Source organism: Anser anser (genome assembly GCF_964211835.1).
Source record: "Anser anser genome assembly, chromosome: 1".
NCBI lineage: Eukaryota > Metazoa > Chordata > Aves > Anseriformes > Anatidae > Anser > Anser anser.
Window position 1 is genome coordinate 66942017 of NC_139720.1, and position 21792 is coordinate 66963808.

A 21792-nucleotide genomic window follows, 5' to 3' on the forward strand; every position below is an offset into this window, starting at 1 on the left:
GAACTCAGAAACTATCGGGTCACAGACCCTCAAGCAGAAGCTAAAGCAACCTCAATTGCAGTAAGCTTATGAAACCGTGTTAACATTTTCTTTTACTTAGTGTTCTTAAACATTAAGCAAGTACTTGAGGAATATTGAATGTTACAGGCAGTGGAACACAGCCTACTTCTCACTTGTAGGGAGCTAATTTCACACCAGAAAATCCCAGTGCAAACTGCAACTGTAAGCCTAGCTGACCTGAACTGGAACTGTGTATCAAGTTGGACCATGATTTAAATACACAAAAGCCATCTAGAATTATGAGGAAAAGATGATTAACTGGAGTGGAATGTGATCAGTCCGGATGAGGTGAAGCCCTAGGCTTCTGTAATACAGATAAATCATGAACATTTTCTGTGGAAGACACCCCTTCTCATAATATACTTATTCCCCCTACAATTCTGACACAATGGTTATAGACTTCGATAGAAGACCACCACCCAGTGACAGCATCATTAACTTTTACTAAGCTTACGTTCTGCATAGGTAAAGGACCTAAAATACTTACCTTAAGACACACTGTAATATAGTCTAGAACAAGGACTGTAGAGACTGACAAGGCGTTTATAAAATGGCTAGACTGTTGGCAAAATAGGTATACTGTCAAATCTTAAATACAGGAAGTCAAAACAACCAGTGGTCAGATATGCAAGCCCTTTGAACTCCATCATTCCCCAATAACGCCAGATGAAGTTACACAATTTGACAACCAGCAGTGGAGAAACAGGCCCAATAAAGAAGCTGACCCTGTTCAATCTTTGCTGCATTATGTATGTAACATTATCTTTTAACTTTCCATAAAAGAGGCATAGTCCTCACTGCCACAAAAAGCACTTGGCACCTACCCCTAAAGTCAGTTACCGTGGGCTGATTACTACCAAATCTTGTGTACAGTGAGGAAGAATTCTATACAGTCAAAGCAGGCACACAAACAGGTCAGAGAAAGTCACCACCACCAAAGAGCTGAGGAAGCAGTCATTTTAAGTGGGCACTGACCTGAAAAGCAAAATGTTTAACCAAGTGTAATTTCAGAAAGTAGCTCCTTTGGATCATGGCTGCCCCTGCTGAAGTATGCTGCTCTTCAAGGGCACAGAAGCAACAGAGCTACGCAGCTTCAACTGTGATCTAGGAACGGATGGCATGGAACAGGGGAAGATTACCTCTGGAGGTGGAGGACTTTGAGGTTGGCACCATTTTTTCCTCCTCCTCTTTTTCACGGATGTGTGTCCAGTGCACATCTGCCAGGATCTCCAGAGGATCAACCGGATTTACAATCTGCTGCAGCCTAAGGTTTCCAGCTACCAGGAGGACATGGCATACCAGAATATGGGCAGGGTGGCATGGAGGACAGGGAGGAAAACATGGGACAACAGTGGATAGGAAAGGTAACACATCATAGGAAAGGAAATAAGAAAAGAAGAAAAGATAATATTACTGGCTAAGACAGTTTTCAAGACAGGCAGAAAAAGTTCAGCATTGTGTGCACACATACACTAACACAGCGCTCCTCAGACTCCCCATCAAAGCTGAATAATGCCATTCCAGAGGCAAAGAGATGCTACTAAAAAATTCATTGTAGATTATCTCTATTGCAAGCAGCTTCGCTGAAATGAAAGACATTCTCTGGGTGTCCAACAGATATGTGATATGTAAATACCAGTTTAGTAGAAATTTCCAGCCCCTTCAGCCTATTCTTCATGATTATCGCCAAAGACATCTTGCTTTTAAAGGCAAAAACAACCAGTAGTTTGATTCACCAAAACAAAAAGTCTTTCATGCCCTACAATCAGGTTAAGTATTCCTTTCTATGCTGGGTAAATATCTCCTTGTGAATTAAATTACATGATGAATCTCAGAGTTGCATTTGTGTGTATATGTGCATGTGCACATATGAGCACAGACTTTCATGTTTAAAACAGCACTTCGTGCACTCCTGCTAATTTGCACAAAATGGCCTGTTCAAAGGGTACATTTTTTTTCTGAAGAATATTGCCATTTTCATTATAACTTAACAGCACCTCCACCTCCCCTGAAGGGACTTCCTGTTGCAAAACTGAATTTGTTTAAAAGACATTGCATTATTCCTCAGTTACCTGCCTACACAAAGCTCAGATACATACGGATAGTCAAAGCGAACAACAGGCACATCACTAAAGCAACTGATAAGCAACTTGCTTAACTGCTGCAGAATGTCCATGCTGGGAGCATCTAACCTGAGGTGAGTATATTGATAGACCCTGTCTCTATTGCTGTCTGTTCTGGGACTATAGCTCAGGTTTTATTTACCATATTAAAATAACTCATTCTACAGGAGACAAAGTGTTCAGCACCTGCAGGAGTGATCTTCAAAAGCAAATGACTCCTCCTGAAAAGTAAAATGCCCACTTAATTTATAAAGCAGTAAGTCAATTTTCAAAACACACGGATTACCACTGTGTAGGGCAAAACGCTTTTTCAGCAGTTTAAAGCTTCAAAAGCAATTAGATTTTCATATGCTGGACTAGTGTTTGAAGGAAACAAAAAGAATTAGCATCATTTAGAGGCTGCACTCATCATTTTCTGCTGTCTGGTTTTAATGAAGGTCCTCTCTCCTGGCCATGTTTTCCTCAGTCATGGCAAACTGTTTGGGACTTCTGCTTCAGGAATGACTGTGTGTGACATTTGCTATTAAAACTGCAGAAAAAAAAACAGGCAGAAGGAACTGCAGGAAGGACAGAACCGCCAGCTGGTCATTGAAGAGGAAAAGGGTTCAGACACACAAACTCAGATGCATAACAGGATTCACAATTTAGCCAAGTATTTAGCATTTTTATGTCTCTGTTACCTCATCAGAGAGTTTCTTATCAATCAGCATAACCGCACGGTCTAACCAGAGCTACTGGACATCTTGCAGGGACAGGAGTCTGGGCTTTTCTCACTGCATACCAAAGCACTCGCATGCACGCCCCAAGATGAGTAGAGTTAGCATTTGCATTGCCACACAAAATTTTGTGTTAAAAGGTTTAAGTTTGCCAGCAATGGCTGAGAAGTATATAGTCACTCAGCAAGGCTAGAAAAGAGCAGGTCCCACATGATCTGTATGTTTTAAAATGGATTTCTCTGGGATTTAGATCAGTGTAACATACGCACCATCGGTTACCCTGCAAGTCTCCGGACAGAGGCCCAGGCCTGTCCTGGTTAGGATATAGGTCCTTTTCATCCTTTCCAGTAAATAAATAGCAGCTTAAACAGCACAGCCAACTGTGAAGGACTGCTCCTTGGCTGACAGGCAAACGTAACATTTCGTTGAGATCTAAATGCTTGAGAATTTCAAATGACAGCTGTCTAGCCCTCCCTGAAAACTGCTGGCTAAGCTTTACAGGATGCTGGGCGTTAATTCCACTTACATTTGGAAAGGTAGCTTTCCCCTCCAGTTCCTCTGTGGCACCTACCAGCGCTTCCTAAGAAGTGGTCAGTCTCAATGGTTAACTTTCAGTGGAACGAGAAGCCACCCACAAATCAAAGCCTTGGAAGCCATGTCTAGAGAACACTAGCAGCTACAACAGGGGAAACTTCTTCATTTATGCTCTTTAGCCATCTTACTAATACTTCTCATACTTACCACCCGAAAAGTTAAATTGGATAAAAAAACAAACAAACAAACAAAAAATCTCATTTCATTTTTTTTCCCCTTGGGAAAAAAAAAGTCAGAAGCTAAGCTACTGTTTTTACAACCGTATGTTGCAAAATAGGCAATTTGACGACTGGGTATGCCCTCTTACCTGCAGGAAGGCACTTGCATTTTCCTCCTATGTATTCTGGCTCTAATGAACCACATTGAGGGACTAAGGGATTAAACAACTATTAGAACCAAGTGCTTAAAACAAAAAAAAAAAAACAAACACCTAACCATCAGAAATAAACTGAAACAAAATGCTTTATGGAAAATAACACAGCTAGTTAGATAGGAATGTCGGGTTCATTTAATGCCCATTTTATGACTGAAAAATCTGAGGGATCTCCACAGTTTGATTAGCTTCCCCAACAGACTCTCCCCACAGACACATATTCACAAAGGACAATAACAAAAAATGCAAGTTTGCTCACACAGGCAATCTAATAGCAGTACTTCTGATGTGTCCTATTTGTCTGACCTATTACACAGGTACAATTAGTCTGCGTGTATGGACCAAATCTGGAACTCCTAAATATGTGGGGGTCACTGTTCATGCTCATTACACTAACCAATTGTCCAGATTTTCTAGATATCCTGAAATACCAGGAAACTTTATCTTTCTCCTAAAAGCAGTGGCAAGGTCAGACCTGATATATGGCACTTTGATCAGGAGATGAAGGTAACAACAGCTATCAAATCAGTTTTTAGAAGGCTGGTAATGCAATTACATAACACACGGAATCTTCTCATGTGGGACCTGCTCTTTAAAATAGTTTCCCCTGCTTAGGGGAAATGGAAGTGGAAATGATATACGGGTACCTTTAAATGTACCCGTGTCCTCTTCATTTGAGAGACGTTGAAGCCAGAGACCTTGCTGCAGCTCTCTCTCCCAAGGGCAATACTCCCCCTCTACAGCAGAGGGAACCACACATCCGTAACATCGCACCAGACACACGTGTGTACACACACAAGCAATGGTGAGAGAGAGAGAGAGAGAGGAAGACAGAAAGAAACAGAGAAAGGACAGCATCAGAAAGACAGACTGTCTGGAAATTCCCCAAGACCCCTTCTTTATTCCTGCTGTATGGCAGGAACGCTGCTCAACAGAAAAAACATCATCTTGAGAACACCAAGATTTACCAGACTAAACATGCATGTTACCGTACTTAAAAAGCAGTCTCGACTTTCACAGCTCCTATGTTGAAAAAATAGCCAAAAAGCCTGTTGAGCTCATGAACAAAACTGGCACTAAGACCCAAAATAACAGGATCTCTGCTTGCAGCAGGCAGCCAAAGACCTTTGTGAAGAAGCTCTTTGGAGTCTACTAGTCTTCACAAAAGGGAAATGTAAGTATAAAGACAAAGAAAAAGACAAGATCAGTAAGAAAATTGGAATGGTGGTGAAACACTGAGAATGTCTATTCTTAGCACAAACTTTGCATTTTGATGACTGAGACAAACACACAGGGGAAGGAGTCTTTCCCTAAGATATTCCACAGAAATCCCTCAGAGTGAAAATGAGAATCCCCTGAACTCCCTGACTTCTCAAGGAGGAGAGGAGAACTAAAAGCTCTAGGGAGAGCTAAAAGCAGCTTCTTCAGGCATGCCCTACTGTCAGCTAGGGCACCACCCTGAGTGAAGCACCCCACAGCACTGAAAACACTGCCTCCACACTGCTTCTACTTCTTGCTGCCAAATAACAAAAGGCCTGTTCAAATCCAATTCCCAATAATAATAATAAATAACAATAAAGCAACACATTGTCAGAAAGCCGTGAGTTTTACATATTGGCAGGGTATATGGGAAGCATACTGTGTTGGTACTAGTGCTGCAGCTGCCCTGTGGGGAAAGATCTTCTGTATCCAGAATGACCAAACCAAAGCTTCCCTTGACAATAACTCCCTCAAAAAAGAAAGTAATAAAAAAGTGAAAGGAGAAGTTTTCCAAGGCAAATCTTTCTTATTCTGCATGGCAGATATGCAGTTCAGTTTTCCCTGCTGTCTAGCAGAAAGAAAGGACAAATCAATCTGTCTAACCTTCACTAGACTCTTCCTCTTCCTCCTCTTCCTCCTCTTCATACTCCTCATCGTCCTCCTCCTCCTCCTCCTCTTCTTTGTACTCAATCTCATGATTCTCCTCAGCTTCAATCTCTTCTTCACTCTTTCCCTTCAGGAGGGCATGGATGCGCACAGCCTCTTTCCATGGCACACCACCCAAGTCTGAAGGAGGTTGCTGAGGCAGCAGCAGTTCATCTTCATCTTCATCTTCCTCCTCCATCTCAGACTCTGAACTACTGTAAGGGTTTAAAAAAAGAAAAAGAAACAAGTAGCAAATGTTTCCTAGATCAGTCTTAGATCACTCACTCACAAGTCATTACAATAAACAGAAGTCCAAAACACACAATGCAAACCACAATACTTAATTTTCTGCTTTCAATATTTCATAGGCATTTTAGTGACAGCACAATCTGTGGCCTGTAGTATGATCCTTGCCCTGCTTTTTTTTTAAACAGGGTGAAGCAGCATAAAAGTGCTTGTAAAGCCATGTCCAAATACTTGTGCAGTATTAATTGTTACAGGCGTGACCATACTTGAATATCGTAGAAAGAAGTGACTTTCCTAATACCACATTGCTTTGGATAGACTGGTGCAAGAGTGCTTGGCAGTGTCATAATGTAGAAGGTCACATATTTTGATAATGGCAGCTTCTTCTAGCATTTTGGATAGCTAAGATGTTTTTGGCACTTGCTGGGGACAACCACAAGAGGCCTCAGGAGTAGAAAGATCACAACACAACTACCAGGTGCCAAGCACTACAGCATATGAGCTAAGGAAAACAGGAGAAAAAAAATGCAAAATTCCTCACTTTTCTACATCACAGACAGAATCACTGTATGCATTCACTTAAGTATACAGTGTACATAGTGGTAAGAAACTATAGGAAGCAGTAAAAGGATAATTACAATATTGAGCTTATTATTTGCACAGGAAAGTCTAAAACATGCAAAACAATAAATCATTAGTGCTTATTAGACATCTCTGTTTAATTCTAGCAGTTTCTCTGTATAAGTAGCAGGGACAAGAAATGTAACTGTCTACACAATGACATTTAAACTAGCTCACTCTTACATTCTGGACTACCTAGAGATACTGGGAAGAAAGATGGTTGCATTTGTCACTGGAAAATGAATGTGAACCATACCACATTCAGAGAATGCATCTGCAGGGTGAAAAGGTACTCTTTCTTTGTTTTCCATAATAGATCATTGTCAAAAAAGAACTGCATTTATTAGAACAACAGTTGGATAAAAAATAAAATATATTTAATATAACTTGTACAGTTGTTGTAGTTCTGTTTCCCATACACAAGGTTTTTATTACATAAGAAGTCATTATGTGACAAACCGACACTTTACAAAAAATGATACACAGCAGCGCCCTTTCTTTTGTATTGCAAATAAACATATCCGGGCTCAGAAAATCAAATTACTCTACCACTACATGAATATATAATGTTCATATAATTCTATTAATCTGTTAGAATGAGAGACTGTTTTTGACAGAGATGTTAATAAGGAAAACACTTCTTTTCATTTTCTGATTGTCGTGTACTTATGTCCATTGGCTCTTCAATTCCCCTCATGGTTCTGCACATATATAACATGATTTTGACAAAAGAGAAATGTTCAAGTTATAACCCACATTTTCACAGCATAAATTGAATACTTATTTTTATCAGGCCACGGTAAAAACTGAATACAAATGCTGTTGCATGCCATGGACTTGGTGTATATTCCAGGACACTGGAGCATTTTCCAAAGGCTTTACACAGATATGCTCACAAAGATAAAAAGTGATGTTCCCTCTCTCCCTCCTCCCCGACTAGCAGCACGCTTTCCTACCCTTTAGTATGGAAATAAACCTGACAGGTGCTGCATGCTAGCTTTTTCATGTGCTGTCAATAAGGTTTACTGCTAGTCCAACTGTTGCCATGACTGCTGAATGGGACAAGTTGCTGCTCTTCAGCCAGCCCGCTTATCTCATGTAATATTGACGACATACATTCTTTACCACATAGCTCACTTTACCTTCTTTGGCTTTTATTTATAACCTGCTTTTTGTTTGACCTTCAAATACTGAGAAATGAGAAGCTCAGAGGCAGCAGCGAGGTGGCGTGGTATAGTGGGCATTCCTTTCAGCGTGGTGATTTTCTGCCACAAGAAATAATTCAACAGCTGACACTTTTTTTTTTCCCTTCTATAAAGCAGCGATCAAAGACTAACTTTGGTTACTTTATGGAATTTGGATAACCAGTTGAATACCTCTTTAAAGAGATGTTCCTACACAGATGTAGTGCTGAGGGAAGGAACCTAAATTGGAAACGAACCTCTTCTATTCCTTTGCCATACAGCATGAGCTGTCCTACCACTCTTTTTTGAAAGGTCGCTGTAACAGAGGATTAAACCAAAACTGCAGATGACATTCTGAAAGTTACTGCAAGTTAAAGCCAATGAAGGCACTTAGAGGGTTTTCTCAAATGCTGTGTAGTCAGAGTTTGGTTGCTTAAACTATTTTTCCTCTTGAGGAGTTGATGCCTAAGCAAGATTAATTCTCTTTTGAAAAGATATCCTTTGAATACTACTTTCTGTAAAATTTCTCTGCAATGTGTACGCCCATGTGTACATGCATGTATGTGTGTAGGGAAGCTGGGTACCCAATGCAGAGTCTGATTTGGAGTTCATACCTAGGTGAACCCTGAAGCCCAATCCATTGCTCCATAAGACACGGAGGGAACAAAAAGTCCTGCATTTCCTCAGCCTGCTCCTAACCCTGCAGTTCTGCACCGAGACAGTGAAGATGATCAAATCAGGGCTTTGGTTGGCTTGTTACAGGGATTTTTTTTTTCTTTTGTTGCTGAAAAAGTGGTGAGACTTTTTCCCTTTGTTTTCTGGTCTTTCTGTGAAATATCAAGGACTGGATACAGCTGAACAGAAGATAACAGATAACTATATCATCTAGAAAATTCTCTCTTTGATGTTTGCCCACACAGCTTTATCAATGCTGTAAGTAAATTGCTTGCTGCGTTTGGATTTGGGACAGATTTTTTTCCAAGTCAAACCGACAGGCAATTTAGTAACTTTTCTCCTTCCTTTCTATAATAGAGTGTGAATTGCCCACTAAACACTGCTTTGCACAAGCAAAATCTAATAATTCAGTCTATTACAGACAGAAATACCTAGTTCAATTCAAGTTATGAAGATGAACATATACAAAGACAGTTAAAGATAGCAGCTTATGTGAGGAAATTAAGCTACCGAACCTAATGGTTTAGGTATTCTTTCCACAGTTCTACAAAACAACTCTTGGAAATGACCAAGAGCTTCGTATCTGAAAATACCAAAGTTCCACTTTTTTAACTCTCTCTTCTCCTTTGGAAATTTTCTGCCATTCACTGACCAGGCCTACAGCGTTTTGATTTACTGAAATCATGACCAATAATAATAGGGCATCATACTACTGAATTTTGGTTTAGAGCTATAAACATAAAGGACCATGAACCTCACAATATTATTAATGCCTAAACTGTCACAACTGATTTAAGTCCTAGGCCTGAGCTGGGAGCTAAAGGAGGGATGAGTAAGGCAAGCAGAGTTTGCATTTCCCATTAAATAGTCCCATGATTATTCAACCAGACACTTCCAGTTCCCAATTGTGTAAACTATGTCAAAATAGCATATTCTAAAGAAATTGCTATGTTAAGAAATTAACCGAAGAGTATTATTTAAGTTTTGGAGAAAACTGCTGTACAAGTTATTAGCAGTTCCCAGGCCCAGAAGGTCCCACTGAGCTACATCTTCATGCATCCAAATCTACATGCTGTCAAGAGTGTCAGAGTTCAGGCTATTAGTAGTTAGTCTTCAGATGCTGCCCCTTCAAATTTACCTTAAAAGATATATAAATGACAGATTCTGTTCAACCTAAATCCTGTAAACATTTTAATGAACATAGCAGCATTCTTCACTACACTAATTCAATTCCGTTCAATTTCACATGCATAAATGTAAAGAATTTCTTATACAGCCCTATTCCTGTAGGTAATGCATACACTGAATATGTTTATAGGCTCTAATGCTGTTACAGGCTTATCTGAGTTTACTTCAAGAAGACTACTGGGCAGACTGAAAGCTGAAAGGATAAGGGTTGTTATTGCTACAAAGAAAAGTAGATGATTAGAAACCATTATTAAGAGACTAAGAATTCAAAAGTATGAGATTAATTATAAAGTTCAGAAGCATTCTTCATCAAATATTCTTTCTCACTGATTCTTGCAGCACCTATTTCCATCAGCTCTATTTGCAAATACTTGGATCCTAATGTTTTTACACATCCCTTCGTAGATAAAGGAAAATTTGTAAAGGTGCAATATACTTTTCAACAGGCAAAAGTACTGCTTCAAACTACGGTCTGTTAGGCTTTGCATCAGCAGTCAGTCAGGATTACAATGCTCAGTGTGTCAAGCTTGAGTCTTTGAACTAAAAATGTTATTAAATTGTGATGCAAAATAGACAAGAAAAGTTAACTTTGGAACCCACTCCCATTTGAACCTGTGTTCTGCTTGCTCAAAAGACTCATTTGTCTTTAATATAATTTTCAAAATAAATAAATAAATAAAATTTAAAATTTCTTTCCAACTTAGGACTGAACTACTTAGGACTGAAGTATTATGGTACTATAGTTATCCATGGCATTATGGTACTATAGTTATCTTCTAAGAATGGTAGTAAATTATTTAGAAGAACAGAAACTACAACGTAAAATATTTGTGTACATACATGAAATACTTTCAAAGAACTTTAGGAAGAGCAACCTGGCAAACAATATGTGAAAAACAAAAACAAAAGAAGCTAAGGGAACAATAGGCAAGAGTATGTTGGGACGGTTATAAGAAAGCTTATGGTCACTGTGTACTAACCTGCTGGGCACATCCTCTTCTGTTCCTTTGTCCAGCACACTGCTCAGGTTATGCTCTGCTAGCGTCTCTTCAGGAACCTCTTCCAGTTCTTCTTCCCGCTGCAGTGACAGTCGGTAATTCTCCAGCTCAATTCGCTCAGGCGTGCCACGCAACCGCTTAGCGAGGCTGGGCTCTTCCAGCCCATTTACATTAGAACCTAAAGAATAAGTCAGTGAATAAACAATAAATGCAACAGTCAGGACTGTAATTTTTTAAGGAAATTGAGCAATTGGGAGAAATGGGGCTTGAGGCAGAGGGAGGTAAATAAAGCAAGAGAATACCTTATGCCATTATCCTGTTCACCACTACTGGCAGAACCTGTTGGGGAGCCAGACTGCAAAAGGGAATCTTAGTGTTTTTGGCTAACAGATGCTGGAAAGAATGTTAAATGTCCTCGATGAGAGAAGAAATAAGGATGTTTTAACTGCGCTGGAGCCTACATCATAAATACTGGGGAAGGCCTGGCCACAGGCTGGATGTATTCTCTGAGACCAAGTAGGAATGCCAGGGGGCAAGCCTGCTGCATGATGTCAAAACTGTTACTGGTCAAGCCAGGTAGGTCTACATAGTTAGAGAGCAAGCATCACTAATACTTAAAGATGCTGAGAGGGAGGGGATGAAAAAGTCCCATTTGGAGTGAGTTTTCAAACTTTTTTTGGATTTGAATTTATTTATTTTTTAATCAGAGTTTGAGATGAAATGAACCACAGGGAAAAAAGTAGATGAGATGTTCGCAAGCACGAACATCATGAGTCCCAGAGAATTGCAAGGGCATGTGAATCAGACATTTGGAGAAAAGTATACAGAAGCTTCATTCACCATAGCACTCAATTAATTAAATTCTAACCTGCATTCATCTATCTCTTTTTAAAATTCTAGTATTTTAGCTTAAACAGCAAGCCACTGTTTACCCTTACACAGCTTACTATTTACAGAGCCTAATCTTTCCTAGCTTCTGTTTTGCTACGCTAAACAAACCGAGCATTCCTCTCATGAGATAAGCTCTTCAGTGCACTGATCACCCCCTAGGTCTCTGCACCTGTCCCTGTTTGGATTAATCTTTCCAGAACCTGCGTGATCAGAATTGTACACAGCTTTCCAGATGAGGTCTTATCAGTGTAACATACAGCCCTGCCAGAAATCTCTCATCTGGTACACCCTGAGAACACATTTGCCTATTTATATGCCACATAATACTGGTGGCTTTTGTTTATTGACTGATATTCAGATCTTTCTCCTTCTCTGCTTTCAACTGATAAGCACCTTGCTGGTAGCCAAATCACTTCCTTGGTGCATGACCTGGTACTTTCTACTATTACATTTCTATTTTTAATACTACAGTCCACAACATTATGCAGCTCTTAGTGTATAACATGCCTATCCTCCTCTGCATTGATGAGGGCTTGAAATGTTGCCTCAGCAATGAACTTCATTAGCAGATTTTTCCTTTTTGGCTAGTAACCTTAGCAAAAGCAATACGAAGATCAGTCCTCAGATCAATTTTTTGAAACTCCATAGTCTGTGGGTGTTACCCAACTCCATTAATTCAGTTTTGAATAAAACCTCTAAACTCTCATCTACGCCAGCTCCTCAGCTACTTGACGCTTCATGTATAACCCCCACATTTTACCCAGCTTAAATAATTATTTCCATGTGCCAGCTTTCAGGTACTTTACTGAAGTCCAATTTTTGGATGCACTGCATTTCCCTCATGGAGGTAATCAGTTACTTCATCAGTAACAGCTGTCAGGCTAGTCTGGCACAGTCTTTGGTGAATCCATGTCACATTTTATGCCACATACCTTCACGAGGTCAAAAGACTTCACTTGCAGAACTAGCAGTCCTTATTTATTCCCCTCAAAGAAGGTGTTTTATCTATTGTTTAGATTAACAGATCTGTACTTGTTCAGATCACCTTTCATCCTTTTATTTTTTTATTTTTTATATGCACATCATACTTCTGTCACCCAGCAGTCACATAGCATTACCCTGAATTTGATAGTCAGGGTGCATCAGGATAGCCTGATTTAAACATAAATTGCTACCAAAAAGCTCACAATTTCACTGTACAGTTTTTACAGTTTTCTGAAACAAAGATTATTTGGTCTCATTTTACTTCCACACATATAGTATAGTAATATTTAAATTTTGCTTCCAGCTTCATTGGGTTAATTTCCATTTCCAAACCTTGCTATGTATACACTAACATCTTTTGCTCCCACATTCAATGCCACCCTCCCAACTGAAATTGGAGGCCAAATATCCACTTGCTTTCCTGGCTGTACCTGAAACTGCATTTAATCTCAGACTCATCCTCTGTGGACCCACTTCTGGTTTTCCTCATCTTGCTTTTACTTACATACTTAAAGAATACAGCTGCTTGTTTTCCTCTCCTATACAAATTCGAACCCAGCACGAGCTTTGGCAACATTTATTTTATCCTCACATGTTTTGACCTCCAAGACAACTTCTGTTTTCTTTCTCTGTTCTTTGTAGTTTATCAGTTTATTCCCGTGACAGCCCTTATTCAGGACAATTATTCACCCAGTAACATCTCAGTCTCTCACACTAATTATGGCCTTGCCATAATTAGTGATGTTAATTTCCAATCCCTCTCAAGAAAGATAAAATCTCATGGAGACAACTGCCAGGAGTGCTTTTCCCTCTTGCTTGAACCTTTCTATGATGTGGGCAAATGGCTGCTGTGCCCCTGGCTGTAACTACCGGGGTTATTTATGGTACAAACCGCAGCTTGCTCAGGTGGAAGGAGGGAGCATTATCTTCCATTTCCAGGCACACAATGGTCTCTACCGTTTCCTGCTGCTAAGCCTTATGTTGTATTAGTCCTTTCAAAGTTTAGTGGAACTGAACTGCCTCCTCAGCTGGGATTCACATTTCATTTCATTCTCTCTAGATGGTGATACCACCTCAGCCAAATCTATTTTTGTAATCTGTGTTACATTCCCCAGCCCTGAGTTCACAGTAACAGGGGAGCTGACCTGGAATATTGTTCTGCCAGTTCTGGCTGACTTGGAAAAACCAAGGACTCTGGGTAATGGAAGAACATCAAGGTGAAGGAAAACAAAGAAAGAATTCACCAAGTCATCATAAAACGAGAGTTTTTCTACTTGGAACTCTTTCTACACAACACAGCACTCAGCTAGGCTCAGCTATTTCCATAGAAATATCTTTTCACAGACTGTTTTTAACTTGTTCTCTTCTGATGCATACCCCAACATAGCTGGAATGTCCACAAGCCGAAAAAAAGGATGAAAATGAGAAGAATTAGACTTTTTTTTTTTTTTGCCTGACATTATTTCAGTCTTATGTTTTTTTTAACAATCTTAAGCTTTTTTTTGTGTGTGTCTGTTTTGTTTGTTTTTGGTCAGCCTTTTCAAGGAAAAGTAAAATATATAATATCATGTTCATATAATTAAATCACATGAATGGAGTATTGGAAAAAAAAAGAAAAAAAAAAGAGATGCTTGTTTCACTGCCTGGGCTGGGGACAAAGACCAGTAGCAATAACTCTAAGGTAAAAAAGGACTGAAAATCAAGCTGACATCTGCTTATATGCATTTCACCAGCATATATAATCTTTCAGGCATGTTATTCAATAAAAACAAGTTATCATTAACCTTCTAATCATGAAGACCCTGTATCAGTATAACATGTACAAAGAGAATCAAACCAATTCTGCCACAGTATAAACAGTTAAGTTTGGGCAAATGAATCAATAAAACTGTTAAAAATTTGAAAATATGAAAAATCTACCTAAACTTAAAGGTAAAAGGATGTGGTCAAGCCAGGATATCCCGTAAGCTTGGTAAGGGCTCTCTGTCTCAAAACACCAACAAAGTAAGAAGAAAATTCCCAGCAATTTTCAAATTAATTTATGTATCTACACACTTCAGATACAGGATTGGTCACGCGCCTGCACCTTACTTTGCACATAAACCAGCTCTACATTGAGAACATAATCCAGAAGCTCAACTGATTACCAACATCAGCAAGGGATCTGTAGAAGTTTGGTCTATGTGAACGCACTTTGTACACAAGACTTGGTTTTGTTTCTAAAAGATGCCTTGAAGGCTCATCTGGCTAGTTGCAAAGCCACTGTCAAACTTGTTACCAAATGTGAAACAGGAGAAATGCTACCGATAGCCAACTGCCTGCACCATGAAGTCGTCAACTATCAGAAGGAAAGCATTACAGTTCGCAAACCTAGCTAAGGGACAAAATTAAGCAGGAGATATAGGTTTAGTTAACATTACAAAATGATGAACAATTTCTCCACATCATGCTATAGAGTCAATTCATTTGAAGCTACCAAAAAAAAAATAAAAATAAATTGGCATAGGGAAATTTGTGGATGTCCTACACTTATTTCTTCTAAGTATATATGGTGCTGTATGCATGGGCAAAGTCTATTTCAATGCAGTTCTTGTAGCTGCTAAAGCTTTGCTTTTTAATGTTCCTCTGGAGAGGAAAGGTCCCTCTTTCAAATTGTCATCTTGTATTCCCCAGGCTATTTTATAGCTTGCCAGTGGGAAATAGCTGCAGAGTATGTTCATTATCCATTATCTGACATTCCACCTTGTCAGTACATTTGGGCCCAGAGCCAAAAGCCTGAAGTCAGTCACAACTGAGAGAAAAGGGGCTGATGAGGCTACATGTGCCAGAAAAATGCTATGTTATTAGCTAGGGGGGGTTAGCTACCTGAAAGCCAAGAGCAGTTTCTCATGCAACCAACAGATCAGTTAAAAATCCACAAACAACATCCAAAATAGGATACATTTTAAAATCTGATTCTTTATTTTGGAAGAGCAATGGGCCACGAACACTACATAGATCATCCAAATGGAACTGTTTTTCCTAACAGGACGGTCTGCTTAGCTGTTGCGTGAAAGCTGCCAGAGTCCTTTAATTATTCTCAGCCTTGACACGGCCTGCCTCCTGTAAAGAAAGTCGTATGATCAGAGATAACATTCCTACACTGAACTGCTCCTTGCCTTCCCACATGTGTCCTTTTCTCCGTCCTGATTTCAGCAACTTTGGAGACTACAGGAAGGTCTGAGAATCTCCTCTTGCAAGAGTAGCCCATCTCTATTTTTCCCCAGATTTCTATACAAGCTACAGATTATTCTCATGAACCAGATGAAATCTTGCCAGGATTACTCCCTGACATAACACTTGCTGAAGACATAGGACAAAACTGGAATCTAAGAACAATTAATTTTCCCCCCAAGGGAAACTACCTGCTTTTGCCTAAATCATTTCTGTGTCATTGTACTAGAACTTGTTTTTCATTAATCATGCGGTACCTCTGCACTTCATTTTCTTAGTCAAATCTGATAAGACTGCAAGCTCTCCAAGGTAAATGTCATGTCTTGTGAAGTGTGGATTTAGTATTTTGCACAGATTCAGATGGGGCCTCAGGGAGGCACAGCAACTCAAATAAAAGAATCTACTGAGAAACACTGCAAAAGAGGGAATGAATTAATACATATCTCAGGATAATCTTCATTCTGGATTTCTCAAATCTTGTGCTTTTATAATAGTCTGAAACGCTTTACCTGCTTGTTTTCAATCCTATTTTCCAATCCCTTGGATTACTTCCTTCTCCACACAAATGTTTCAGAACACAGTTATCTATATCAGATAAAGCAACTGCCATGGATACATCATCATATCACATACGACAAAATACTGAGATGGCAGATGGAATTTTTCTGTGGGAGTTTAAAAGTAATGCAGTGAACACAGAGTCAGGTATGGCAAATGTCCTCAGATTCCATTGTCATTAATCTGTAAGAAATATCTTTGAGGGTAAGGTTTCTGAATTTTGCTTGCAGTTCAACAAAAATTATTACTGAGTTATGTAGAAGAATACAAATGATCTATAATAGCATTTTTGACATCTCTTTTTTCATTTGTTTTAATGTCAGATTGAGTTTCATTTTTTTCCCCAAAAGTTTCACCTTTGCCCACTTTAATTCCTTCAACTGTCTCTTTGTACTTCAGCTCCACTCCTCACCTAAGGGCCTCAAAATGTTTTACAAGTATTAGCATATTAAAACAAACGATTTTGGAAGTAGGTAAGAACTGCAGAGGCACTGCACAAGTCCAGACACAGAGATCAAATACCAGCAAGTCAGTCTCACAACAGATTAGTGGCAGTGCCAGAAACAGCATCCAGAATGCCCAACTCCAAACCTTTTCTCTCAACTTCACCTTAAGTGAAGACAGAAGACTTTGAAATAAGAAAGGGACTAACAAATGTCAGATATTAAGCATCACAATTCGATGGTTTACATGAGCAAGTGGAGCAAAGGCACCTCCTATGAGATGCTTGTTGTGCTCATAGCACAGTGTGCACTAAAACGGAGTGCTTAGTACTGACGCACACACGCTGTTGGATGCTGTACATGCTGAAACAGCAAGTCAATTAAGATATCCCATTTAATTAAGTGCAACTGATTTCTTTTGAGAGACATGGCCAGAAATCCTTTCCTTAATCCTCTCCAAAATTAGTATATAGCCACTTAAGAATTTTGGTACTGCACAATATGAAATACACAAAACATATAGCTGGTAAATCTAAAATGACCTACAGAAGTACGTTAAATAGAGTTTTTTAAGGCTAGGAAGAAGTTTGAAGTTTTTAAAAACAGATGCATCCACTCTTTAAAATGTATCTTCTCTTTTAAGAAAGGTCTCTAGAAAACCAGTGGAAAGAGCCCTTTCAGGATGGGTGAATTCTTGTCACTGCTTGTTCACAAAGCCTCACATCACAAACTGCAGAACTGCGTATTTCCTGGTTGCATCCCCTGGATTTTGATAAGCAACATCCACAAAGCCAAAAGGATAATAAAATACCTGCTCAAACAGAAAAGAGAATGCATTTATTTGAACATAAATACATAATAGTCACCAAGTGTCAAAGTTATTTTGATATAACATCTCAATGTTCTCTCTTACTATCCTACGGTATTCCCAAGTCCTCAGGGAGCCTGAATTACTCAGCTATATTGGGAAGTTGTCAAATCTTGAATTTTCTGATGTCTGCATTTCCAGCTTGATCCATACCATGTTCTGCTAAACATAAAAGCTCTGAATTCAAAGAGGACAGTACAGTAAGAAAGCAAAATCTATTCATAAGATATCCAAAGTGTCCATGCACAGGATTCAAAATGAGCTCAAACCTGAAGATGACCCTACTTAAATTTGTCTGTAATGCACACACATCAGTCTCAACAATAAATAATAACTAAACTTTCTAAAAGCTGCGCCTGAGACCTCTAGTAACCCCTCAAATCTCAGTCCTCAAACTGTCACCAAACCATTTCATCCTAGCAAATCTGGGAACTAAACAGAGAAACAGGGACATTAAGCCGTATAGACAAAGTTGTTTTATTTAAATATCCTCTGATGCAGAAGTACCCAATAGAGAGTTATTAAAGAACCAGCAGACCAAGAAATTTTATAGTCTTACTTGATTCAACAGCACACAAAATAAAAATCAGTGAGATTCCTGTTGATATAATACTGGCTTCCTAAGCAAAGGAGAGCAGAGAAGAAGCACTCAAAGGCACCCCAAAACCACTACCATGTGTATGGGAATAACTGACAATAAAATATTCAAGGAATTCTGAAACTGTAGAAACCATAGATACCGTAGAAACAAACTTAAGAAGATAAAAGTCCTCCTCCACAACCTGCAGCTACAACTAAGTTCTTCATATCTCTGATACTGTCAGTAAAGGTGGAAGCCCATTCTCTTCATACTTACAAATGTGAACTGGACTGACTATTGAATGGAATTAGTAACTTAGAAATCCATCTTATTGATGTTGCAATATTTCCCCCCTGCTCCCACACTATTCAGTTAAAACAGACTTGTAGAATTATCAAAAAAGACACTGACAAAATGTTGCTTCCTACAACACTGGTAGAGCAAGAGCAAAACAGCTGGCAAGTTGACCGATCTTTCTTCATTTTTAGTGGAAGCCAGCAAAAGTAAATATATTAATCAGTTTTATTTCAAGGTCATCTTTAATTCACATTTGTGACTTGAAAACAAGTCAAAATTCATCTGCAGCTTAAACCATAAATTATGTTTGAGAAATATGTGGTGTTTTTCATAACAAATGCATGAGGTTTTATTATTACATAATGAAAGTTTAAAGCTCAGGACATATTTTAACAATATAGAAAAGCTGTCTTCACTACAGCAGAGGTATAGAACAATCCAGGAATATATTTCTGGACTCCTGGAAAGAGTCCAGTGTTGTAGACAGTGGGTGGAGAAAAGAAACTGGGGAAAGGAGATATTAGGTCACTTAATCCAAGCCCCAGTGTACACTGCTAAGCTTCATTCTCCTTAATGCTGCTTTTCTAGCAGAGTATTTTAATATTTGCACAGATTCAATTTTTACTTCTGTTTAAACAGGTTAACAGTACTAGGGAGATGAAACACCTACATCAATTTAGATTTTTTAAGTTGGTTAATTATTGGTATGTCCATTATCCAGGAATATTGGTAAGTCAATAATGTATTACCTATCATTTTCCATTTTGTTGGTATCATCTAAGATGTCTTAGCTCTCTCCAAGCATTTTGATCAGCTCTATCATTTGTTGCCTGGCCTTGTTTCCACTCCCTGAAAGAAACTTAGTGTGGGAAGGATGAAGAGCAGTAAAGGATAATCTAGCTAAAGATAACATTACTTTGCAGGGATAAATTTTGTCCTGGAAACGGTTGAAGGTATATTACCTCAAAAAGCCACTTGGGATGAGGCACGCCCAGGAACTGCCAGGGAGAAAAAGGAAAAGAGAGAAAGGCCACACTGTATTCCAAAATCACCTTGACTTTGGCTCAGGGTTTTTCGCCTTTTTAAAGTGAGGTATGTTCTTTGTTTTAAGTTCCTTTGAAATTAATATTTAAGAGTGACTGTCCAGTAATTATCTTATCCAAACAGTAACCTCTTTTATGTTGTTAGAAAGAAAGTTTCTCCTCTACTACGTAAGACTTTAGGGAGCTTGTTCATAGTGGCATCCATTTCTCACCACTTGTACATAGCAGCCTTCTGAAATCTCTCATTTCAGCAGGAGGTATCAGACAAGGTGATTCCCACTGTGCAAATAACAAAAAGCTGAACCAAGAACACTTCCATCTAAAAGCACCAGAGGAATCTATCAATACAAGGCATCCCCCTTTTTTTTTTTAATAGAAGTCTGCTCTTTCAATTCCATCTCGGATCCTGGAAAATGTTTTCACCATTAAAGAACGAGCAATCAGGAACTAGACATTTAATCATACATAATAATAAAGTCTGGAATACCAAATATTTTCAATTTCCCATTCAAATTGCAATCAGATTCAAAACATAGCTTTGGAATTAATATCTTCTTTCAACTACTGAACTAACCAGTCTCTCTTCTGCTGCAATTTACAACAGAATTTCATAATTACTGGATCTCAGAATATATTTAGATACTAACCATGTCCTCACTTGAATTTCTACCATATTTTTTTTCAAGATTACGAACTGCTGATAATGGAACAGGTTGAAATCTTACACTGGCAATTACAGGAAAATATATTGGGGAATACTTGTCCTAAGCAGAAGTTGCATGCACTCCAATAAACATCAGCATCTGCTCCCCTTATTCTCTTGCGTACTTTCCTAGTATCTGCACTTATCCCACCTGCTCTTGTGTAACTTGTAAAGCAATTGAATATTCCAAGCAATCCAGAGCTTCATACCTTAGTGGGAATTTTTCTGAAGCTAAGAAAACTCTATTACATAGGTATATAGCCAGGTATATTCAAAATCGCTGACAGTTCCAAAACAAAGCTTCCAAAAGACCTAACTGATTAAAGATAACATACACATCAGTTCTGATGTTTTAAATCACCAAGTTACTGAAGTCTGAAAGTATCTGAAACATCTCTTGGGTACAAAAAAAGTCCTATTTTTAAACACTACTACCCCCAGGCCATCAGATAAACTTCTGTAACAGCAGAAACGACAGTTATGAAATTTTCCAAAAAAAGAAAACACGGCCTTCTGGGATGACAGCAAACATGAGAAATGTCAGACTAAACATACATTTTTGAGAGAGGATGTAAGTAACTAAACAGAGCATAGAAGTGCCATCTTGTCCTTAAAGAGTATCTGCCCTGTTTTGTTTTGAAAGCCTAAGATAAGCTCTATGTTGCCATGATCAGCTCAACAACTACTACTCCACCTTTCTCCTTATCACACTTCACAGAAGCAGGAAAACAGGTTCACTGTTGACTCTGTGGTATGTTCCTTCTCTTCAAATATCTTCCAGTTTTCATTTATTTATTTATTTTTAAGTTTGCTTTTGTCCCCTTGTTTCCCCTTTGTATTTGAAGATACATTACAAACTGCGTATCTTAGTATCTCATGCTGCTGTCCACAAGCAGGTGGTAAAAGCGCTACTGTCTTAGTTATTATATACATAGACATTTGTTCACTCATTTTATTATTTTTGAAGTACCTCATGCCTTCTCATCGCTGTTACAGAAGATTAGAAGATCTACATGAAACAGTTATGTTACTTTCTACCATATGAGATGAAGAAGATTATTTTGTCTAAAATGTGAAACAACTTGTACACAGCAGGCTTTCTACACTACCCTAGTGTTGGGTGTTGCAAAAGAAATCGTCTATGCCAGTGTTTCTCTTGGCAAAACTGCTACCAAAATTAATCTGATGAAGTAAGCTGTTTTGGGATGCATGGTGGAAAACACCTTAATATTCCTTATAGCTCAAATCTTACAAGGAAGTTTCCAAACGCCTGTAAAGGCTAATTCAGTTGAGCTTCAGTTGAAGCAATTTTATTTTCAAGGAAATAAAGCATTCACATTCTCCACAGACTTTTGTGCATTTTTAATGGTTCACTACCTCAATGTTTTGAAGTGATTTACACACTAAGTATGTTACCTTACTTTTAAAGCTTGTACTTAATATAGTACTATTTATATTGTGAAGTTCAGTCCTTCAATTTCATCTCTGGGGTAAATAAATAGTAGTTATCATCCACATAAGATTTTCTG

At 38.7% G+C, this 21792-nt stretch overlaps 1 protein-coding gene across 6 annotated transcripts in view; it reads right to left on the reverse strand.

The window, feature by feature from the left end:
* The window catches only part of MICAL3 (microtubule associated monooxygenase, calponin and LIM domain containing 3), a 157796-nt gene that overhangs the window by 38761 nt on the left and 97243 nt on the right, over positions 1–21792 (reverse strand). For 4 of the 6 annotated variants that reach the window (XM_083820296.1, XM_083820298.1, XM_083820301.1 and 1 more), the window contains 3 exons: positions 10666–10861; positions 5730–5986; positions 1200–1337 (listed from right to left, as the gene is read on the reverse strand). In XM_083820296.1, coding sequence (XP_083676422.1) covers positions 1200–1337; positions 5730–5986; positions 10666–10861 — 591 coding nt within the window. Of the gene's footprint in view, positions 1–1199; positions 1338–4513; positions 4604–5729; positions 5987–10665; positions 10862–21792 lie in introns of all 6 variants that reach the window. The other 2 variants (XM_083820299.1, XM_083820297.1) reach the window with 2 other exon arrangements.